This window comes from Molothrus ater, chromosome 18 (genome assembly GCF_012460135.2).
Source record: "Molothrus ater isolate BHLD 08-10-18 breed brown headed cowbird chromosome 18, BPBGC_Mater_1.1, whole genome shotgun sequence".
NCBI lineage: Eukaryota > Metazoa > Chordata > Aves > Passeriformes > Icteridae > Molothrus > Molothrus ater.
In genome coordinates, this window is record NC_050495.2 from 11201741 (window position 1) to 11220716 (window position 18976).

The 18976-nt window shown below is 46.9% G+C and overlaps 1 protein-coding gene across 1 annotated transcript; it reads left to right on the forward strand.

Annotated features, from left to right (window-relative positions):
- The first annotated feature begins 330 nt into the window (after nucleotides 1–330).
- On the forward strand, nucleotides 331–11977 carry ANHX (anomalous homeobox). Its single transcript, XM_036392921.1, has 10 exons — nucleotides 331–757; nucleotides 985–1064; nucleotides 1370–1643; nucleotides 2247–2371; nucleotides 2590–2713; nucleotides 3582–3768; nucleotides 4245–4377; nucleotides 4627–4928; nucleotides 9092–9188; nucleotides 11067–11977. The coding sequence occupies exons 1-10, from the start codon at nucleotides 545–547 to the stop codon at nucleotides 11095–11097; spliced, it is 1566 nt and encodes a 521-aa protein (XP_036248814.1). The 5' UTR covers nucleotides 331–544; the 3' UTR covers nucleotides 11098–11977.
- Nucleotides 11978–18976: the final 6999 nt, after the last annotated feature.

The window sequence follows — 18976 nt, forward strand, 5'->3', positions numbered from 1 at the left end:
CTGGGGCTTTGTCTTGTAATCATACAGGATTTTCTGTCTTCGTGCCTGGATCTAGAACAGTGTCACACAGCAAGAGCAGGAAGCCAGTTCCTGTCTTTCAAGGCCAGCACCAAAGCCTAAGGAGAAATCAAGGGCCACTGAGCGCAGGTTTCTGCCGAGGGTTATGGGTAGGTTTTTAGAATGTGTCTGCATGCAGGCAGCTTCCTCCACTCAAGCGTGGAGCCTTTGTCTTTGCAGGGTGTTGGCACCAGCTGGTTATGGAGTGCAGGTTTGGGGTGGCTCACAGCGGCACCCAGCTCCGAGCCTGGGGGCTCTTGGCTCCTGCTGATGGTCCCTCATTGTTCCATGTCCTCGGGAAACGGGAGTGAGAGGAGGACTGACACCTTCACACTGGTGTTCAGATCTGATTCAAGGCAAATCGTAGCTACTTCAGTTTTTTATCCCCTAAACTGAGTCAGGATGATTCATCTGTTTTTAGACAGCACCCACCTATAGAAGGTGGGTTTGAGCTGCGTGCCTCTTCATTCAGTCGCTGTGTGTCACAATGATCGGTGCTTGTCTGATCCCCATTAGTGCTCCCTGCTATGGGAGGAACTTGCTGCCATCTATTCCGCACCGTTCTGATCCATTCCGCAGCGCGGGGGGTGGGGAGCAGGGGCAGCAGCCCCGCCTGGGCGGTGTCTGGGAAGCGCCGGCGGCTCCGCACCTGCCCGCGCCCGCCGAGCCCCGGCGCGCGCCCGGACCCCGCGAGGCCACGGTGAGGCCGCGGCGAGGCCGCGGGGAGCGGGGCGGCCGCGGGGAGCGTCCCTCGCCGCGGGGAGCGGAGCAGAAGGGGCTGCCCTGCCCTTCGCAGCGGTTTCCCAGCTTCTCCCCGTTCTGCCCGGCGGGGCTGGAGCTGGCCCAGGGGTGCGGGGAATGGCGCTGCGTCCTTTGCCCGGGAAAACGGGCGAGGCGCAGCGCCGACCAAGCTTTTACGTTTTACAGCAACTGCGGTCTGCCCGGACCTGTCGCCTGCAATTTTGGAGAAATTTCACCAAATTAATTTCATCTGGACTTAATATTTTGTAAGTTTTAACCTGTAAGCAGGGGATGTAAGCCCTAGAGTTAGTCTCTGAGTTTTGGGGAAAGTTTAATGTGTCTTTCTGAGATCGGTTTTCTCATCTGCCGGCCTGGTGTGTCTTTAGCTTTACAGGGCTGCTTTAGGCCTAGTTTTATTTTAAGTATTTTGAGGTCTTTAGGCTGCTTTTAACAGCACAGTGAATTTATTTCCCAAAAAAAAAAAAAAAAAAAAGGAAGAAAAGCATACCATAGAAGCTAAAAATAGGAGATAAAGAGTTTTTATCTAACCACAACTTTGTGCATTGCATAGCAAAAGCTTCCAACAGGACATGATGATGAAGCGGTTCATGGCCATGTTAAAGAAGAATGAAAATGTGCATCCCCCACCCACCAAACTGCTGGATCTAGCAGCACAGCTTTGCCAGGAGCTCCAGAGCTCTTCTCCTAGTCTGGAGAAGCTGGTTGAAGCCATGATGAAATGCAAGAACAGCGGAGATTTTCTTACTAACATCCATGTTGTCCGGGCTTGTGTGTCCGTTCATATCCATAAAGGGCAACATGATGCAGCCTGCAGACTCCTGGAGGTAGGAATGTGTTCCTCAGTTCTTCATGGAAACAAAAAGCCATGTTAGAAAAACAGGAGTTAGGAGCCATTAGTGCAGAAGTACCTGAACTGCAGCACATGGAGCACTTCCAGCTCGTGTAAGGCAGTGGAAGGTGATACGGGTGCATTGCTGACCTGCCAAAGCCTTTGCTGCAGGCACTTAGAGTTAATCAGCCAGGGGAGAAAGGTAACTGGGTGATTATGGGATTGGCTGTAGCTGGACTTTTGGTTCTTGGAGTTTTTCACAATCTTAGGGCTCAGGACATAGAAGTATTGGGAAGCCCAAGATTAGGGAGCTTGGCAGGGTAGGAATATATGAGGAAGGCTGGATGGTGCCACTCAAGGTGAGGGATTTTTGGCCTCTAGATCTGGTGATGCAGACATTTGCACCAGGGGAAAAGAAGAAATTAGGCAGCTCCCTGTGTACATGAGGGAAGGTACAGCCAGCCATATGCTCAGATAATGCTACTAGCTCTGTCAAACCAGTAGGAATCCCTGAGTACATCTCTGTGGAGGGTTTTCTCCTTTATACACAGTCTGAGTGACTCTCTGGAAAGTTTGCTTATGCACAGTTTTGTTTTAGCATTGCAAGGCAGAAGAGAAGGAAGAACTGGTGCAACTTTGGCATGAGGTTCACTACCGGAGGGCCATGGAGAAGCAGCAGACAGATGTTCTGACACCACTGCAGAAATTCCGTTGCAGGAAGAGGTACTGCACAGTGGGGAGACCAAGATTTTTTTTTTGTTCTCTGTAGTTTGTAGATGCAGGGGCTACAGATGCAGAGGCTGGTTTTACACCTCACGATGCTGCTTCTTGGAGCTTGGTTTTTCTTGGTGTTTTGACCACTTTGGCAATGTGAGAAAATTCCCATGAATGTGAATTACTCATTTTGGGTCCTTTTTAATCCCATTTTCTCCCGTGTACAGGAATCCTCCACCTCTTTCCCTTTGTCCTGAAGGTCTGAAGAATCGAAACTATTCAGAAGAAGTACGGCAGCAGCTGTTCAGGTTTGCTGCAGAGGTGACAGCAAATCCAGACAAGAAACAGAGGGTAGGGATATTCTAGGGACACTTCCAATCAAGCCTCTTTGTCACAGAAGAGGACACTGTAATCAAGAGTCTATAAGTGGTTTAATTTCTAAATCCTTGTTTTCAAAAGGCTTATTTGGGCTAGGATTCATCATATTTGATCTTTCCCTAAAAGTTTCTTTAAAAAATCATGAAGTTCATGCTAAGTAATTTCTCTTGCTGTGGACAAAAAGTTGAGGGGCAATAAATTCCTCACTAGGTTTTTAGCAGTTTTAATTTTGTAGTGATTGAGCATAGGCAGCCAAACAGCCATCACTCAGCAGAGCTCTATTACAATGATAAATAGTTCTGACTTGACTAACAGCCTATATAAAATTGCACTTTGTTCACCAGAACATGTTTTGTGCTGACTTTTCAAATGCTGCTAATTTGATGTGATAACACAACAGGCTGTGTTGGTGTATGCATGGATCTGCCTTCTTTGGACAGGGACAGATTTGTATTGGAAGAGATGTGTGAATTAAATCAACAAGCACTGTTGATCACTGCCTTGCCAGGTGAGGGCTTCAGACTTCAATGTCTGCCTCTGTGAATCTCTGGGAAGAGCATGGTTTGGTGAGGGCATTATCTGGTGAGCAGTGTAGAATAGCAGTGGCTTCCTTAGCAAACTAATTGTCTGGGAGTGCAGGGTGGAATTTATGTTTTTTATCAGCTCTGAGTTTATAAAATGGTCTCCTTGATCGGATCCACTGGGCCTATCAGAGACCTAGTGAGTAAATGTCTGTGGCTTTGGAAGGTCTCTTGCTGGACTGCTTTTGGAACTGAAGGGAAATGTTGATTATTTGGATGTGATTTTTTCCTTTGATTTCTCTCTGCACCTGGGTTTGCAGGAGAAACTGGCTCAGGCCATGAACCTGCAGCCAACTCAGGTCTATAACTGGTTTGCAAATTATCGGCGCCGTCAGAAGTCCCGCCTTGTTCACGTGGAAGAGCCCAACAATTCCTGTCCTGAGAGGGCTTTGGCTTCCCACAGAAATGAGCCACAGGATAAAGGATCCAACACTCCACAAACTGCAGGTTTGTCTCTTCCTAATGGGTTCAGGATATGGTCCAGAGAGGTGAAAATCAATTTTAAATTCCCTCAGGAAAGGAAGGATATTGCTTGTTCAGAACAGCATTATGTGCTGATGGATCAAGTGGATGCTGGAGGACTCTGCTCAGTGGAGTGCCTCATTGTTTGGCTCCAGGCTGTCATTCCAGAGGAGCAGACACTGCTAATGCCTGTGCAACAACAGGTGAAAAGAGATGCCTGGCTTTAAGGAGGCACCAAATGAAAGCAAATACATGGGAAGCAGCAGGTTTTAGCTTTCAAATTCTGGAATCAGGGCAGTGTACTCCAGGAAAACCCAGTATTTCCATGTCCTTCCACAGACACTTAACCAAACTTCAGTCACAAGGAACACAGGGGTCTTGCTGCATTTGGCAGATTTGACTTGTTTTTTTGGCTTTTGGAGTAATCATTAGCATTGTTTCACCTGGCCTGCACCTTTCAGGTGGATCTGGTGTGGACATCAGCCCTGAGCAAATAGAGATAACCCACATGCCCTGTGAGCCAGGATGGGAGCAGTCAGCTGCACCTCTGTATAAGCCTCCTGAAGGAACATATTTAGAGATGCTGGAATCCAGGTGATGTATGGCATCTTTACAGTGACAGTTCAGACATGAAGCAACATTTAAATGTATTCACAGAACTGACTTCCATATTGGTTCCTTGGGAACATCACTTGGGAGCTTTGCCACCACTGATGGGAATGTTCCATGGCCACTCAGAGCACTTCATCTCCCAGCTGTGGAGGGCAGGATTCAGAGGTTTAGCTGGGGTCCCCTTTTGGCAAAGCAATGTGTCTGGCTGATTCATTTTCTCCATCATTGCAGCTCTCTGCAGAGCCCTGAGCTGTATGAAGCTGGAACAAGCATGGCTTTGTTCACCACTCACAACTCTCAACAACCTGTACCTCTTGGCACTGAGGCTGTGATGGAACCAGGAACCTGCTTTGGCTCTCCTGTGCTGCTGCCTGGAGAAGCAGTGAGCAGGGCTGCTGCCAGCCCCTGGCAGGGGAGCTTTGTACTGCACTCCTACCAGTCCTTTCCCTCTGTGAATTATTGGCTGCCCGGGTGGTGGGCCCCTTACAGCCCTGGAGGAGTCCCTGGCTACTTGTGTACCCCAGGTGTAGAAGGTTAGTAAAACTGCACACAGATCGTTGACCCTAAGACTTTCCAAGCTTCTCTTCCTATTGCTGTAAACATTCTTGCTCACTTAAGTGTCCTGATGAAGGAGAGCAGGGCTTATTTGGAGCTTTGGAGTTCCTCTTCCATGATAGTTCAGTGGGAAAATCTGTTGATTTAAGGTATTGAAACAAATATTCTTACCTACCCTTTTCCCTGAACTGCAACCACTTCCATAAAATACTGGTGGGTTCCTTTTAGTGTTTCCATTGAGAGAGTCCCTCCAGGTGTTGTCTGCTCACCTTGCCCTTTTGCAATGTTCTGGGTTTTTAATGCCTGTCATAATTAAGGTATTGCCTGAGAAAAGTCTGGGAACTGTGACATGGTGCTTGTCTTCAAGCACATGTTTTCACTTTCCTCTCCCTCTTGCTATTTTTTCTCTCTCCCTCTTTGTCTTCTTCCTGTCCAGTCTTGTTCAGCATTCCCACCATCTCTTTTCTTCTCCCTGTTCTTCAGAATAGGCTTGATAGGATGCATAAGTGATGCCCACTTGCTTTTGCAGTCAGTCTGTAGAGCAGGAAGGGCTGTAACTGCCATTCACCCAGGCTCTGGTGAAGGTGGAGCAAGGAGAGAAGGAATAGCTGGGTCAGAGGTTGGGGCTATGTTACCTGTATCTGTACTTGTGTTTAATTTGAGCATTTACTTCAGCAGGTATCAGAGCTCCCTTGAGCACAGTCCCTCAAGCTGGCTGTGTTGAAGCCAGTTCAGAAAGAATCATTCAGCAGTCAGATTTACAGGATGAAAGCTTAATCCTTAGAGGAGGACAGCTAGGGACCCTGGAATCTGTTCTTCACAGGTAAAAGGAGGGAAAGCACAGGGCTGCCTAAAGGCAGGAAGAAAAATGATGCAGAGTCCGGTCATGTGTTGATACCCTGTTGAAGAGAGTTGCAGAAATAGTGACACACCTCATTCCCAGGGACTGCTTCTCCTTGTGTCCATCCTTCTTTGCCAGTATTTATATCTGTAATCTTGTCTAAGTATACAAGTGTGTGTGTGGCACAAAGGAGATTTGGAACCAGCCTAATCAGAGAAGATATGACCCCTGCTTTTTAGGCAGGTTCAGTTTCTGATCTGTTTGCTTGGTTTTGGCAGAAAAGCATAACCTGTACTGATCCAGTGAGGGCTGGGTTGGTAGGGCCTGTACTTAATCCTAAAATAGTTTTTGTAGCTTCACAACCTCATGACAAGATTATTCCATAGTGCAAGCTTTCCAAATTGGAAGACAGAAAGGCAGGCACTGTTCTCTTTCTGTTTTCCACCTATAACAAAGGTTTCAGATTTCAGATTTTCTCTGGGAATTGAGATAAATTCAGAGAATGCAAAACAACAAAAATTCGTGCCATTTTCCATATGTTATACAACTTCCATAATGTTACATAAAAATAAACACTGCCAGACATTATGAGCTTCCTTTAATTTACTGATGTGCAAGGCAGAGCAGGAGCAGCAGCCCCATTTTATAACCCTCTGTTTGACACTGACCAGCGTTTGTGCCAGCATGACACTGTCAGTTTGTCAAAAAGGGAGGTAGAAGAAGCTTTATTCCCACTTTAAAGATGAGGAAGCAGAGGCACAGAAGGCTTTGTGGCTTGTTAAACACCAAGTAAATGCAGTGATTCACTGGAGATAAGATTGGTGAGGCTTTGGCCCCAGTTCCCTGCAGAAAACATTTCTGCCTTTTGCCCCCGTTCCTCACTTGGCCTGGTGCCTTATTCACATTCATGTCAGACTCCTTGCTCTGAATTGCTGGGGAGAACCCAGGTCAGGCATTGTAAACCTCAGGCTGTGTTTTAGGATTCACAGTTCTAAACAGTGGCTAAAGATCATGAAAGATCAGCAAGGCTTGCTGGCAATATTTTGGCTGGATTTAAAATTGCGTGTTCTGACTCTGGAGTGAGCTCATGTTTATTTTTAAAATATGTTCTGCCAGTAGAAGAAATCTATGGTGAATGTCTCCTTGTTGGGTATGTCAGTGTGCCAGGCATCCACACACCCTTTATCATTCCTGTGAGGGGCAGGACTTGCTGCTTTGTTGGCACCTTTTGGTGAGGACTTTGGCTTCAAATAACCCTATTTGTAAACACTGTTTAGTGGCCTGGTCTAAGTCCCCCCAAAACCATGACCTCCTCAAAATTCCATGGATGCTCTGGAACATCAATCTTTTTCAGAAGTGAGTGATTCTTAGGCTGCAATTTCAGCAATTTCATTTTGCAGTTTCTCTCTAGGGAGCCAGGAGAGCTCGTGTGGGTAGTCTGGGTAAGATCACTGCTCAGTCAGTGAGGATCACCTGTGTTAGAAGGCAGAGCCCTCTAACAGAGGCAGGGATTAGAGAAGAGTATTGGTACCAGAATGCTCTTGAGCAGTCATGGTGCAATGAGCATCACAACTCTGGGGACTCATGGGGGCAAGAGATCAAACTGTCTGATCAAGGCAAATGAGTGTGGCTCTCTGGAAGGACAGGGCAGTGATGTTATCCTGGTTTTAGAGGTAAGAGTAACACAAAGAGAAGGAAATTATTTAGCCAAGATCACCTATCTGGAATGGATTCAGTGTTATGCTCTTCTTGCTTCCTGAGCACTGGGACAGAGCTACAAGTCAGCCAAAGGACCCTTAATCTGCTTGTCTCATTTTTAAAGATGCTCACCTGGACAGGATGTGGCCTCAAAGCTTATCAGAACAATTCCTGTTGATTTCTTTCATGGGCTTTTTACAGCCACTCCTACGCAGCTGGGCTGTGTCCAAACCTCTTCTGATCTACAGGGCTGTGAGGTGGGAGTGTGAGAGGGAAGCAGGCTGGAAGCTGACTGTCTCCATCTGCTTCTGCTGCCTGAGAGGAGGGGTTGATCCAGCAAGTGGACTGGGAGCCCCCGTGGGACACCAAGCAGATGCTCTCCTTTACAGATAGTGGTGCTGTGTCCTCTTCACTCTGCAAGTCAGGACTGGTGGAATGTAGCCCAGCTAATGGTTCTTGCAGAGTGGAAATCTTGTGCCTTCCATTTCAGAGAGAAAAGCACACTGAGCTCTATGGAGCAAGGCATTCTGCATTTGAGCCAGCATATTGATTTAGAAAATGTCAGTGCTGAGATGTTCATGGTGGCTTACAGCTTCTGCCTGCATTTCTGGGATTCCAGCTCAGAGTGCTGGGAATCCTCCTGCTGTTGGGCTCTCCCCTTTGGACAGCCCAGCATCCTGACACGGGCAGGCAGCAAGTCCCCAAGCCACCATCAGAGGCTACTCTTTGCCATGTTGCATAACTGAATTGCAGAACTCGTTGCTAAGGGCACTGTGCATGTCGCTGTAAGTGGGCTGTAAAAAACATGAGACAAATGCTTGAGAGGGTGGCAGAGGGAGTTGAGCCCATTTGTCATTAGGAAATGGGACTCTGAATGCAGCCTCCAGCAGAGCAGTCCCAGGGCTGATCACTGGAACCTGGGGAGCATTCCAGGGAAGGGAACTTGACACTTACCCTGTTGGTCCTACTCCTTTCCTGCACTCCACTATTGGGCCCCTCTTGTCTGGGCCTGTATGGACACTCACACCTTGGGCTCTTCTGGTGGTGGTTTGGGCACTGTTGTTGCATTAGAGAGACTTTTGAGTGGGTGATGATGGGAGAGAACATCCCATTCTTGAGTACCCAGTGCCCACAGACTGATCTGCTTTGGGAGGCTGGCAGAGCCTCCAGGGGAATGTGAAGCTGTGTCCCCAGACTCCACTGGTGGCCTTGGAAAGCTGGAGCAGAAGTGTAGCCAATGTTGTGTCTTTGTCTAAAGCCACATATTTTGACTCTTAAGGTCTCTGCTTTTAAAATATGTTCCAGGAGCTTTGGTAGACACCTCCTTGTTTATGGGGAGTGTTTTGGGGCAGAAGGAAAGTTGCAAATTGAGATGTGATTCCCTGTATACTGTTCCTGGTCAGGGCAGTCTTCCCACAGCAGAACTTGTATTTTCAGGCCATAACAATTTTGAGAAATGGGGCAGGTCTGTAGACAACTTAACAGAATTCTATGAAATGAGTAATCTTGCCAACAACCCCTCTTGTCCTGCTGCAAAACATTACAGTAAGTGGCAAATAGAGCATAAATACAAATGCACTTGTATATAATATTTTTTTCCAGTTCCTCTCAGACTGTGTTTGACAAGCCTCAGTGCCCACCTGTTTCTGCACCCTGTGTGGAAGAAAGCCAAGAAAGCCAAGCCCTGGGACAAAGCCAGGTAAGAACACACCTAAAGCTCAGAGAAAGGAGCTCTGTACACATGATCCCCTGCAGCTCTCTCAGAGGAGATGTGAAATCCCAGATCATATTTAGTATGAAACATGTCTGATCTAAGCATAACTTCTGAAGTCCAGTTCAGTGTAAGCTGGGCATTCCCTGGCTAACACCCAGCAGATAAAAGAAGGAAAGGTGGTTTTGTTTTTTCCTACTTGAATTGCTAGTCAGACCCTAATTTTACTGAATGTGTCATTGAAATGGTGGCAAAAGATTCTGTGCATATCCAAAGTGTCATTTAAATTTTCAGCAATGGAGGGCTCACCTATAGAACAGCCACACAAAGATGGCTGCTTGAGGTCCTCCCCTCTAAGGTGTTTTGCACAATTTGACTCTGTTCTCTCAGATCTCTTAAAATGTTTAATGTAATTTTCATTTGCAAGTCTGTGTTATTGCTGAGGAAAAGGAATTTTGCACTGTTCTGAGATGGCTGATGGCAGTACACAGGGCAGTGTGATTATTGGCCAGGATGAAGAAGGTAGTTCCATGCTGTGGGTGCAGTCTGCATGCCTTCTGATGGGGACTTCAAGGCAGTAAGAATACAAGTTGGAAATCTTGTGCTTTCAAGGGGATGGGAGCACATCTCTGAATTGTTACCTAAAAGCAGGACCCAAGAAAGCCCTGTCTAAGCTGTACATTGATGTATTTTTTGTCTTCACATGTGTTGGTCTAACAGTAAGTCAGCATCCATTGCTGTTTCCCTTTCAGTGTGAGCTGCTGGGGAAACCTTTTCAAAAGAGATTACAAAAAGCAGGACCCATATCTGCTGGCCTCATTATGAGAAGTGGCTGCAGCTCTTAGGGCAGTAACAGAACCTCTTTTGAGCCTCTGAAAGCATCAATATAAAGATCTGTATCTTGGAAAGTGCCCTTTTTACCAGCCATAATGTAAGCCAGACGAGAAGGAAAGCTTTGGGCATTAATAATGAATGAGCCTTTTCTAAGATTCCCAGAGCAGGCTGTCTCTAGCTGGTTTTCATCTTGCTGTTCTGCATCCTTGCACTGATTTTTGCAGTGGTGAAGAAACATGACACTCAGTACACTGTGGGCTGGGAGCAAGATACTGAGTGATGCTTGTAGATGTCAAATGGGACATCTTCAAATCTTTGTAATAATTACTCAGTTCAAGAATTCAGAAAAGCAATTTTTGCATATTTTAGTGTGTGCTTTATGAAAAGGAAGAGCTTGAATGGGTAAATGATTTTACAGCATTCTACAGACTTCCTGGGCACTTTGCTTCTTGCTGAATCAACTTACTCTGGGCTTGTGGCGAGAAGATGCAGATATTTGGTTCCTATGCCTAAATCACAGAGGTGCAGGTGAAAACTTACCTTTGTCCACACAACTCAATTTTTTTTTGTAGGTCATGCATCTTGTTAGAACCAAAATGAGAGTAAAATGACAGCAAGCAAACAAACAAAAAGTTAATTCATTTTTGAGCTATTTCTTTCTCTCCCTGAGCAGAGCTCCCTTGTTCAGGACATCGCTTCCTTAATGATTTAATTCCTGTCTTACCCTCTGCCAGTTACTGCCTTTTATAGGCACCAAAGCCTAGGGCAAAGCAAAGGGACTTGCTCTGCTCTGAATTCCTGGGAGTTGGATTTGGCATGGATTGTGCTCATCACTTCTACACCCACTGATGGATTACTGTGAACGTGGAGGGGAGGAAGGCCTTTGTCTCTCTGTGCACACAGCCCTGACCAGTGCCATCCCCTCCCACTGCACACCTTGTGCTGCTCTCTGCCCAAAGGAGCTCTTCCACCATAACCAACTGTGTTAAAATCACACCTGCTGAGGCTTTGGTTCCTTCCTGTGTCTTTCAGGTCCTGGTGGATCCTGCTGTTGACTCACTAACCAACGACATGTTCCAGGCAGCATGCCTGCTCTGTGAATTTTCTGACAGTGCATGGATGTGACCTGCCTGCAGATACACTCCATGTGCCTGCTGCAGTTCCCCAGGAAATACCCCATTGCTTCCTTTTTTTCCCTTTTTTTAATAGAAGAGGGGTCTGACAGGGAGAGGAATAGAGTGAGGGAGAAAGATGGAGGTGTGTTCAATGGTTACAAAGTTTGGTTTAGTTACAGTTTTATGAAGAATTTTGCAAAGGATAGAAGAAAGCAAAGGTGCAATGTGGACTGTAGGTTTTTCCTGGAGCTGTCTGAAGCTGCACTGTAAATGTTAAAATTATCAAGGCACTGGTTCTGTGGCAGTAACATAGATCTAATCATAGCACTGGCCAGATCCGAGTTGCATCATGAAGGTAAATGAAGCTCCTGTGCTCAAAGGAGTAAAATTTGGTTACATTGCCTTGCAGTGGATATTGGATAACCTTTTCTCAGGCTTGGAAAATAAGGTCTCAGTAAGTGCTGATAAAACACTGCTCTTTGTTATCCCTGCCTTCCTGTTGTACTGCAGGGTGTAACTTCTGGAGTGTTCCATACTCCGTAGTGCCACAGGTGACACGAACTGGAGCCCAGTGGAATTTCCAGTGCCAGGGCATGCCATTGAATTGGGGTTTAATACAAGAAGTACCCTTCATGCAGGTTTAAAACTAACCCTGCAAGTTGTAGGGTGGGGTTTTGGGTATTTTCCTGAAATGTTACTGTTTTTAAAAAAATTTGTATTGCAAAATGTGTCCCCATTGCCAAACCTCCAGCCCGGAGATAAAGGAGGAAGGTGCCTCCCTTACCTTTTGTTACAAAGTTTTCAAGTAAAGGTTTTCGCTTACTGTTTCTCCAGAGTTCGTTTCTTTCAAGGTAACGATGTGAAGTGATAACTTTCACATGTCAATTATGTATTAAAAGGCAGGACCAGCTGCCCTGGGAACATTTGCGGGTGCTGAGAGCCTGAAGCCTCCATTATTTTGGTGGATCTCACCAGGAATAACCCCTTTTGTTTGTGTTGGGAACACGGTGCTTGGAAAGGTTACACACGTTATCGTTTATTGCCGTCAACAGCGGGGCCGTGAGTGAACCGGGCATTTCTACAGGGAGCAAAGATGCCGGGCTCGTAGGGCCGCACGAACACCCGCGAGGGACGAGCCCGCCCTGCCCTCACAGCCCCGGCCCCGCCCGCCCCTCTCCTCCGCTCGGGGCCGTTCCCGCCGCCCGCCGCCGCCTGCCATTGGCCCGCAGGCCGCCCGCCGCCGCCTTCCCATTGGCCCGCGCCCGTTGGCAACAGCGACAGATATATCCTGCCGCACGCTGATTGGCTGTCGCCTCCCGCCGAGCCATAGCAACAGCGGGGCGCGCGCGGCCCCTCAGGAGGCGCGCGGGGCGGGGGGGGACTGAGGCTGAGGGAGCGGCGGAACTCCTGAGGGGCGGGCGGGGCGCAGGGGCCGCCATGGCCGCGCCTGGGCTAAACCAATTCTCTGGGTGCTGTCACCGCTGTCACCGGCCCTTCCGCGGCCCGCGGTGGAACGGAGGTGAGACACGGTCAGGAGCCAGCCAGCGACGCGGCTCCACACAGAGGCAGCAGCCCCATAGCAAAATTCCCACTGGATCTTGCTGGGCTGCTGTGTGAGATCCCAAATAAGGTACTTTAGTTTTCATCCCTGCTGGTGACATGTCACTACAATGACTCTGATTTAGGCAGCCAGTGGTACATGATACATTGTGGATGAAAGCCAGGGAGGTTACACTTCCCTGCTGTTGAAGATTGGAGTAAAGAGGAATGACGCCTCACTTACAATGAGATGTATTTTCAGTTCCTTTCAAATACTTGGTTCTGCTTCCTGTCAGGGGAGATAAGATTAGATTAACACTGGCTGTATAGAAATTTTAGATAGCTGTCATTCTATATAGGTTCTTTTCTAAGAAAGCAACCCATGCTAGGGAATGCAGGTATTTTAGCTTGGCATATAAGTGACCTTTGTTCTACCACGTTAACATCACCAGTGTCCTAAGACCTTGTAAGTTTTAAAAGTAGTTCAAGAACACAGTTGTTTTGAGTTTTTAGTTAAAAAGAGGAGGCTCAATTCAGCAAAATTCCTCAGGAGTGCTAGAACAACAAGTCTCTTTTCCAAACTTAAATCTGAAAAAGGATTTTCAGCTAAAGCAGAATTAAGGCCTTTTCTCTTAATGAATTTCATTTCTGAATTGGGTACAATTGCTCTCTGGAGGACAACTGAATTTTCTAGGTCATTTCCCAGGTGAAATAACTTATTACTTTTCTGAAAATTTATGTTAGACAATTCAAAGTTTGATATGTAAAATTGAGCCAATTAAAATATCCCTTTAAGAGATGTAAAGTCAAGTGGTTGAAGTACAGTGTATTTTGGCCCACTATTGCCCCATGTCACCTGGCTATTGAAGCTGCACAAAGCATTTTTGAGGAGCTCATTGCATTTGGACAGGAATTTGCAAGTGGTGCCTGCAGATGGTCTCACTGGACTTGGCCCTGCTGTGTTCCAGGGGGCTGAGCAGCATTCAGGGGGGAGCTGCTGCTTCCCCATCCATGAGCCAGAGCAGACTGGGTGCCTGCTCACGCAGCAGGGGAAGAGAACAGGTGAATCTGTGCTGAATGCCAGTTGTGCTTTTGACCTTCTCTGCCTGTGCTGCTGGCTGGAGTTGGTCTTTCAAGGAGAACCTAGTGGAGTTCTTTCCATTGTATTCACATTGGGGTAGCAATTTGTTCAATTTGTGTCTTACCTCGTTCTGGTTTCCTAGATGTGATTCGTGTCCCCATCATGTTCTGCTTTCCCTATCCTACCATCTGGAGCGAGCTCTGGATGTGTTTTTGTTGTTCTTCCTTGGAGCTGTACTTGGAAGCACGCTGAGCACGTGGCTGACCTGCCCTGAGCTGAATGTGCTGTACCTGCTGTTGTCATTCCTCCTCCACATGGCTTGGCCTAGCAAAGGAAGGAGCTTGCCCTAGATAGAAAAAACCCAAAGTTATTTTTATCTTAAAATGCATATAAGGTCCCAAAGTACAGTGCCTCTATGTCTTGATTGGTCACAGAAGGGGGATGGAAATCCAGGAGCACTTGCAGAAGTTCTGTTACTTGACCCTCCCTGAGGTGAGAGGGACATTTCCAATAGGCAGCATCCATGTTTTCCAGCACTGCTCCTAGAGGTGGCTTTTCTCTTGGCAGCTCAGCAGACAGCCCTGAGCCTGGCACGGTGGGAGGCTGAGGGTGGCTCTGCCCTGCAGTGTGTGTGGAAATGGCTCTGTGGAGGTCCTGCACAGGAACTGCCACGGAAACTTCCCTGAGCTGACCCAAGTCATTGCTAGAGGGGATGGAGGAGGTGAGCAGCAGCTCTTCCTGCTCACAGTCCCTTTGGCAGTTCTGCTTTCTGTCACTGGTGCATCCAACACCCACTCAGGACAGATGCTGGGGGAGACAGCTCCAAGGAAGTGTTTTCAGTGCTCCAAGGAAGTGTTTCCTCATTCTGGATGCCTGGCTCAGCTTTCTTGGGGCCTCGTTTTTAGAGGAAATGAGCACTTTGTGCAGTGACTCAAGTAGGGGACCCAGAATTAGAGGCCACTTTTGGAAATGTCGGCCAAGGCATTTTGCTTTATCTTGCACTTCATTAGTCTTATCCCCAAAGTCTTTCATGTTATGTTCTACAGTGAAAGGTCATTGTTTCAGATCAATCATTTTCAGTGGGATTTAATCCAGTTCTAAGTCAAACTAATCCACTTTGGTAAAGGTTGAAGGGCAGTAAAAATTCATTTGTTAAGACAGATCTGGTCTTACTTTTTAAATGTGGCTGTTAATGCTGAGTCCTTAATTGTTTATGCTCAGCACGAGGTGTCTTTCAGAGAGGTTCCAGAAATCGTAGGATTGAGTTCTGTTGTGTTCATATTGTTCCTTTACTTCCAGTATTTTCTAACACAGGTTGTTTCTTTTTCCTCTTACCTGTAGAGCCTCTTTTGAAAATGGTGCTCTGCTGGCAGCTGCTGATAAGCAGCTTTTCATGTTTTCCTGTTGAAGCTTCTGAATGCTGGTTACTTTTCCCCTCATTATATAAGGAGTAAAACTGCATTCTTCTATCTGGGCAGGAGTAGCAAACACCATAGTCTGAAGTAGCTCATGAGGAGTTAAAGCTGCTTTCAATTAGCTACTGTGTTCTCACCACTTAAAGGAACCCCCACAACTGAGCATGCTTGACAACCCCTGTGCATATCCCTGAATCATTCTGGCAAGGAAAAACTGCCATCATCTTTTATTCAGACATAGTGCTGCTGCTTCCTCACTGGACTCTGAAATGAGCAGGTGCTGGAAGATAGCACATTTTGCCAGAGAGTTCTGAGGGTTTATCAGCTTGTGTCTGCACAGGGTTTTGAACATGCAAAAGGCTGCTGTGTGTGAATACTGAATGGTATTAATACACTGCAGTGATCCCAAACAGGCTTTGGGCTACAGACCTACCCTTTCCATGGGGGAGCAAGAGCTTCACAGGTTTTGTACAAATCAGAACCCTTGTGTTTTCAATTGTAGGTGAATAGATACACAGAGTACTTCACCACAAGGCATGACTTGAACCCTGGAGCTGCTGCTGAGCAGCACTCAGGCAGTGTCATCTTCTTCATTCTAGGATTTACCCCTGAGTTATGAGGGAGGTTCTGTGAGTGATTCAAGATTAATATGAAATTGAAATATGACAAAGAGTAGAATATTTTCACACACTGTGACAGCCTAGAGGCTTGTTAAAGTGTGCTGTATGGTTTGGCTAGAAGTATGTCACTGAAATTACAGTCCCTTGTGGTTTGGGAGAGAATCATCACACTCAGCTACACCCACTGCTATCTCGTGCTCTGATCTTGTCACTGGTTATACCATCTATCCTCCTGGTGCACATTTATCTCTCTTTACTGGGGGAATGTGCTGCTAGAATTCTAACAATAAAAATTACAGAGAGTCCTCAGCCTCTGGAAGAATCTGTCCTGCAGCACTGTCTGAGCATCATGCCCCATGTAAGGGCCAGTCACAAATATTTCCAAGACCAGATGTTAACAAACTCCATTTCTTTCTCTTCCACAGTTGTCTCTACTTCATTTGCTGTGATGTGGAAGCTGGTTAACCTCCCCCACCAGTGGGTGGTTTCTCTTCTCTCTCTGTGTTTTTCAGTATCTTGTCCCCAAGACTTTCATCATTTAGCAGTTCCCTAAATAAAACATTTCCTTGCTGCAGAAAGGAGAGGGAAGATCATTTCTCCAGGGATCAGGGGGATGTCAGTAGCAGGGACTTTGTGGCAGCACTGCTGTGGTTCCATGAGTCTCAGAAAGAGTGGCACAGAATGTGTGTGTGCTCCCTCAGTGCTTCCAGGGTAACAAAAGGGGAGGTTTTCCATCCTGGGAAAGCCTGGGAATGGCCCATGGTGCTTTCCTTGTGGTGGTGCCTGTCCAGCAGTGTCCCTGCAGCTGAACATCAGCACTGGGGAGACACCCTGGGAGCCAGCTGTGGTGTCCCCAGTGCCCCTGAGCCCTGACCTGGAATGGCATTTCCAGGAGCTATTTATGGACCATGGGTGCTGTCCAAGAATCAGATCTGCCTGTGGAGCACAGCCACGGCCTGAGGTCATAGTGCAATTTTCAGTGCCATAAATTTCTCCATCTCCAAATTCTTGCTGGGTGTGGTCGCTTTGGGAGCAGTTCTCAGTCCTGCCTCATGAGAGCAGTATTCCTGAGCTTTGCTGGGAACCGTGGAGCGATGCCTGGTGTGTGAGCTCAGCAGGGGAACCGCAGGCAGGCCCTGCCTCCACCCCGTTCAGCACTCCGATGAAAGGCCTGCTGATTTTTTCTTTTCCTTTCCAGTTTTGTTATAAGACATTGTGACTTATAAATATTGTAGAAGACTATAAAACTCCCTGTGTGAGCTCTAATTTCTGTTTCTTTGTACCTCTGTGTAACTGTGGAGCCTCTCCTGAGGGTGGAGATGCAGAGCACTGGGCGCTGGATGCACAGGAGCATAGAGGTGCTCTCTCCCATTGCCTTGGATGAGAAATGCAATCTCTTCCCTTTCTTTGGGTTACAGTCACACTGTGGAAATGCTGCACACAATGTTGCCTTATTTTAGCACTTTTTCTTGAAACTGTTGAATTTAGATGTGTATCTGGTTTTAGAGCAGTGAGGTTACACATGACCCTCGTGGATTCAAAGTTAGGAATTTTTGAGATGCTTTTGACTGAGAAATAGCTGTTTTACAGAAGCCTCAATTAGGGAAACCAAAGCATTTAATGCGAGTGTTTTGTGCATGTGTAGATATATCCACATATATATTTGGCAGATTAATGCAGATTGCTTCAGTGGGTGAATAACTGGTTTTAAAAATACTTTGTAATCCATTTCCCTGGGGAGTCTGAAGCTGCTGTGCAAGACTAGAAAGCTGCTGGTAAACCCTACATATTTTCAGAGCTGTTGGAATCCTTTGCAAACTGACTAATCTCTGCTGAGAAATTATTCCAGCTGCAAAGGTTCCCAGCTGAAGTGAACTGGGCAAGGAGGATTGGCACATCTCTCACTACTCTTGCCTAAGGGTCGGATGCACTAAAATTGGTATTTTTACATGGAATAATACACTTTCAAAATCACATCTTTGCTGTCTATACCTAAACATTTATTCTAAGGTAGAAACAATGTGAGTTTTAAAATAATTATGATAATAAATTGAACTGATGTTTGGGATTCATTCTGTTCAGGTTTTGGATGTCACTGCCTTCTCTTAGAAACAGTGAGAACAAAATCCCAGTAGGAAAAAGCCCCATTTGGCTTGCTGGGATGAGTGCACAGTGGTGTCTGTGCTTCACACTACTGCAAGGGCTGTTTCCAGAATGTTCTGGCAATCAGTTTAGAACTTGCTAAGTTTTATCTTTCATGCCTTATTACATATAACTATAGGTTATTCTTATTTGTCATATTTATTTATGTCTTTTAACAAGCAGTATTCATCTAATCCCTTTTAAAACCACAGCATTTATTTTAAATGGCATTAGGGTTTAATGCACAAAAGCCAGCAGCATTGGAGTTAAGGCTTAAAACTTTTGTGTGACACCGGGGACTGGATTGACTCATTTGAAGCAGTGTGAGAGTACCGAGGGTAGTGGAGAGGTCGGGAGGAGTGAGAGCAGCCCTGTCCCTGCTTCCCGGGCGTGCTCATGGAGTTTGTCTCCCTCTCTTTGGGGGTGAGGACAGATGGCAGCTGAAATCACCACAGGTGCTCTGGTGCTGAACTGCCTGCAGGTGAGCAAACCTGTCCAGCAGCTCCGCACACCTTCAGCAGCGCAGGCATGTTTAAATGCTGCCCAGGGTTAAATGGGAAAAGTGAATCCGTGATTTATTGTAAGAGATGAGTAACGTGGCTCCCAGCCTTTCTGCGGACACCAGCAGCAGTTTGTTGTTTGTGCAAGGTTCTCGCCTTGAGATAATTTTTATGTAAGAATGGTAGTCTGTCAATTTATGAAAGAGGAGCTTGACTATTACACATTAAAATACGTAGTAAAATTGAATTAACTGCATCTCTTAGGTAAGGTAGTAGAATTGCTCCGTGGTACCACCCCCACAGCTCGGGCTGTTTGAAGGCAGCGGGGATGCGAGATCCGCTCATTTCCCCTCAGAGGCACGGCCGTGCCACCACTGCGGGCTGCGGCCGCACAAAGCAGCCCTGGGGCTGGGCAGGGTCACGCACGTGAACGCGGAGCGTGCTCACCCCGGCCGTGGTCAGCCAGGGGTGGCCCGCCCGTGCCTCGGGCGAGGCCAGGCAGGCCCGGTGCGGCGGTGACCGTGTCGGTG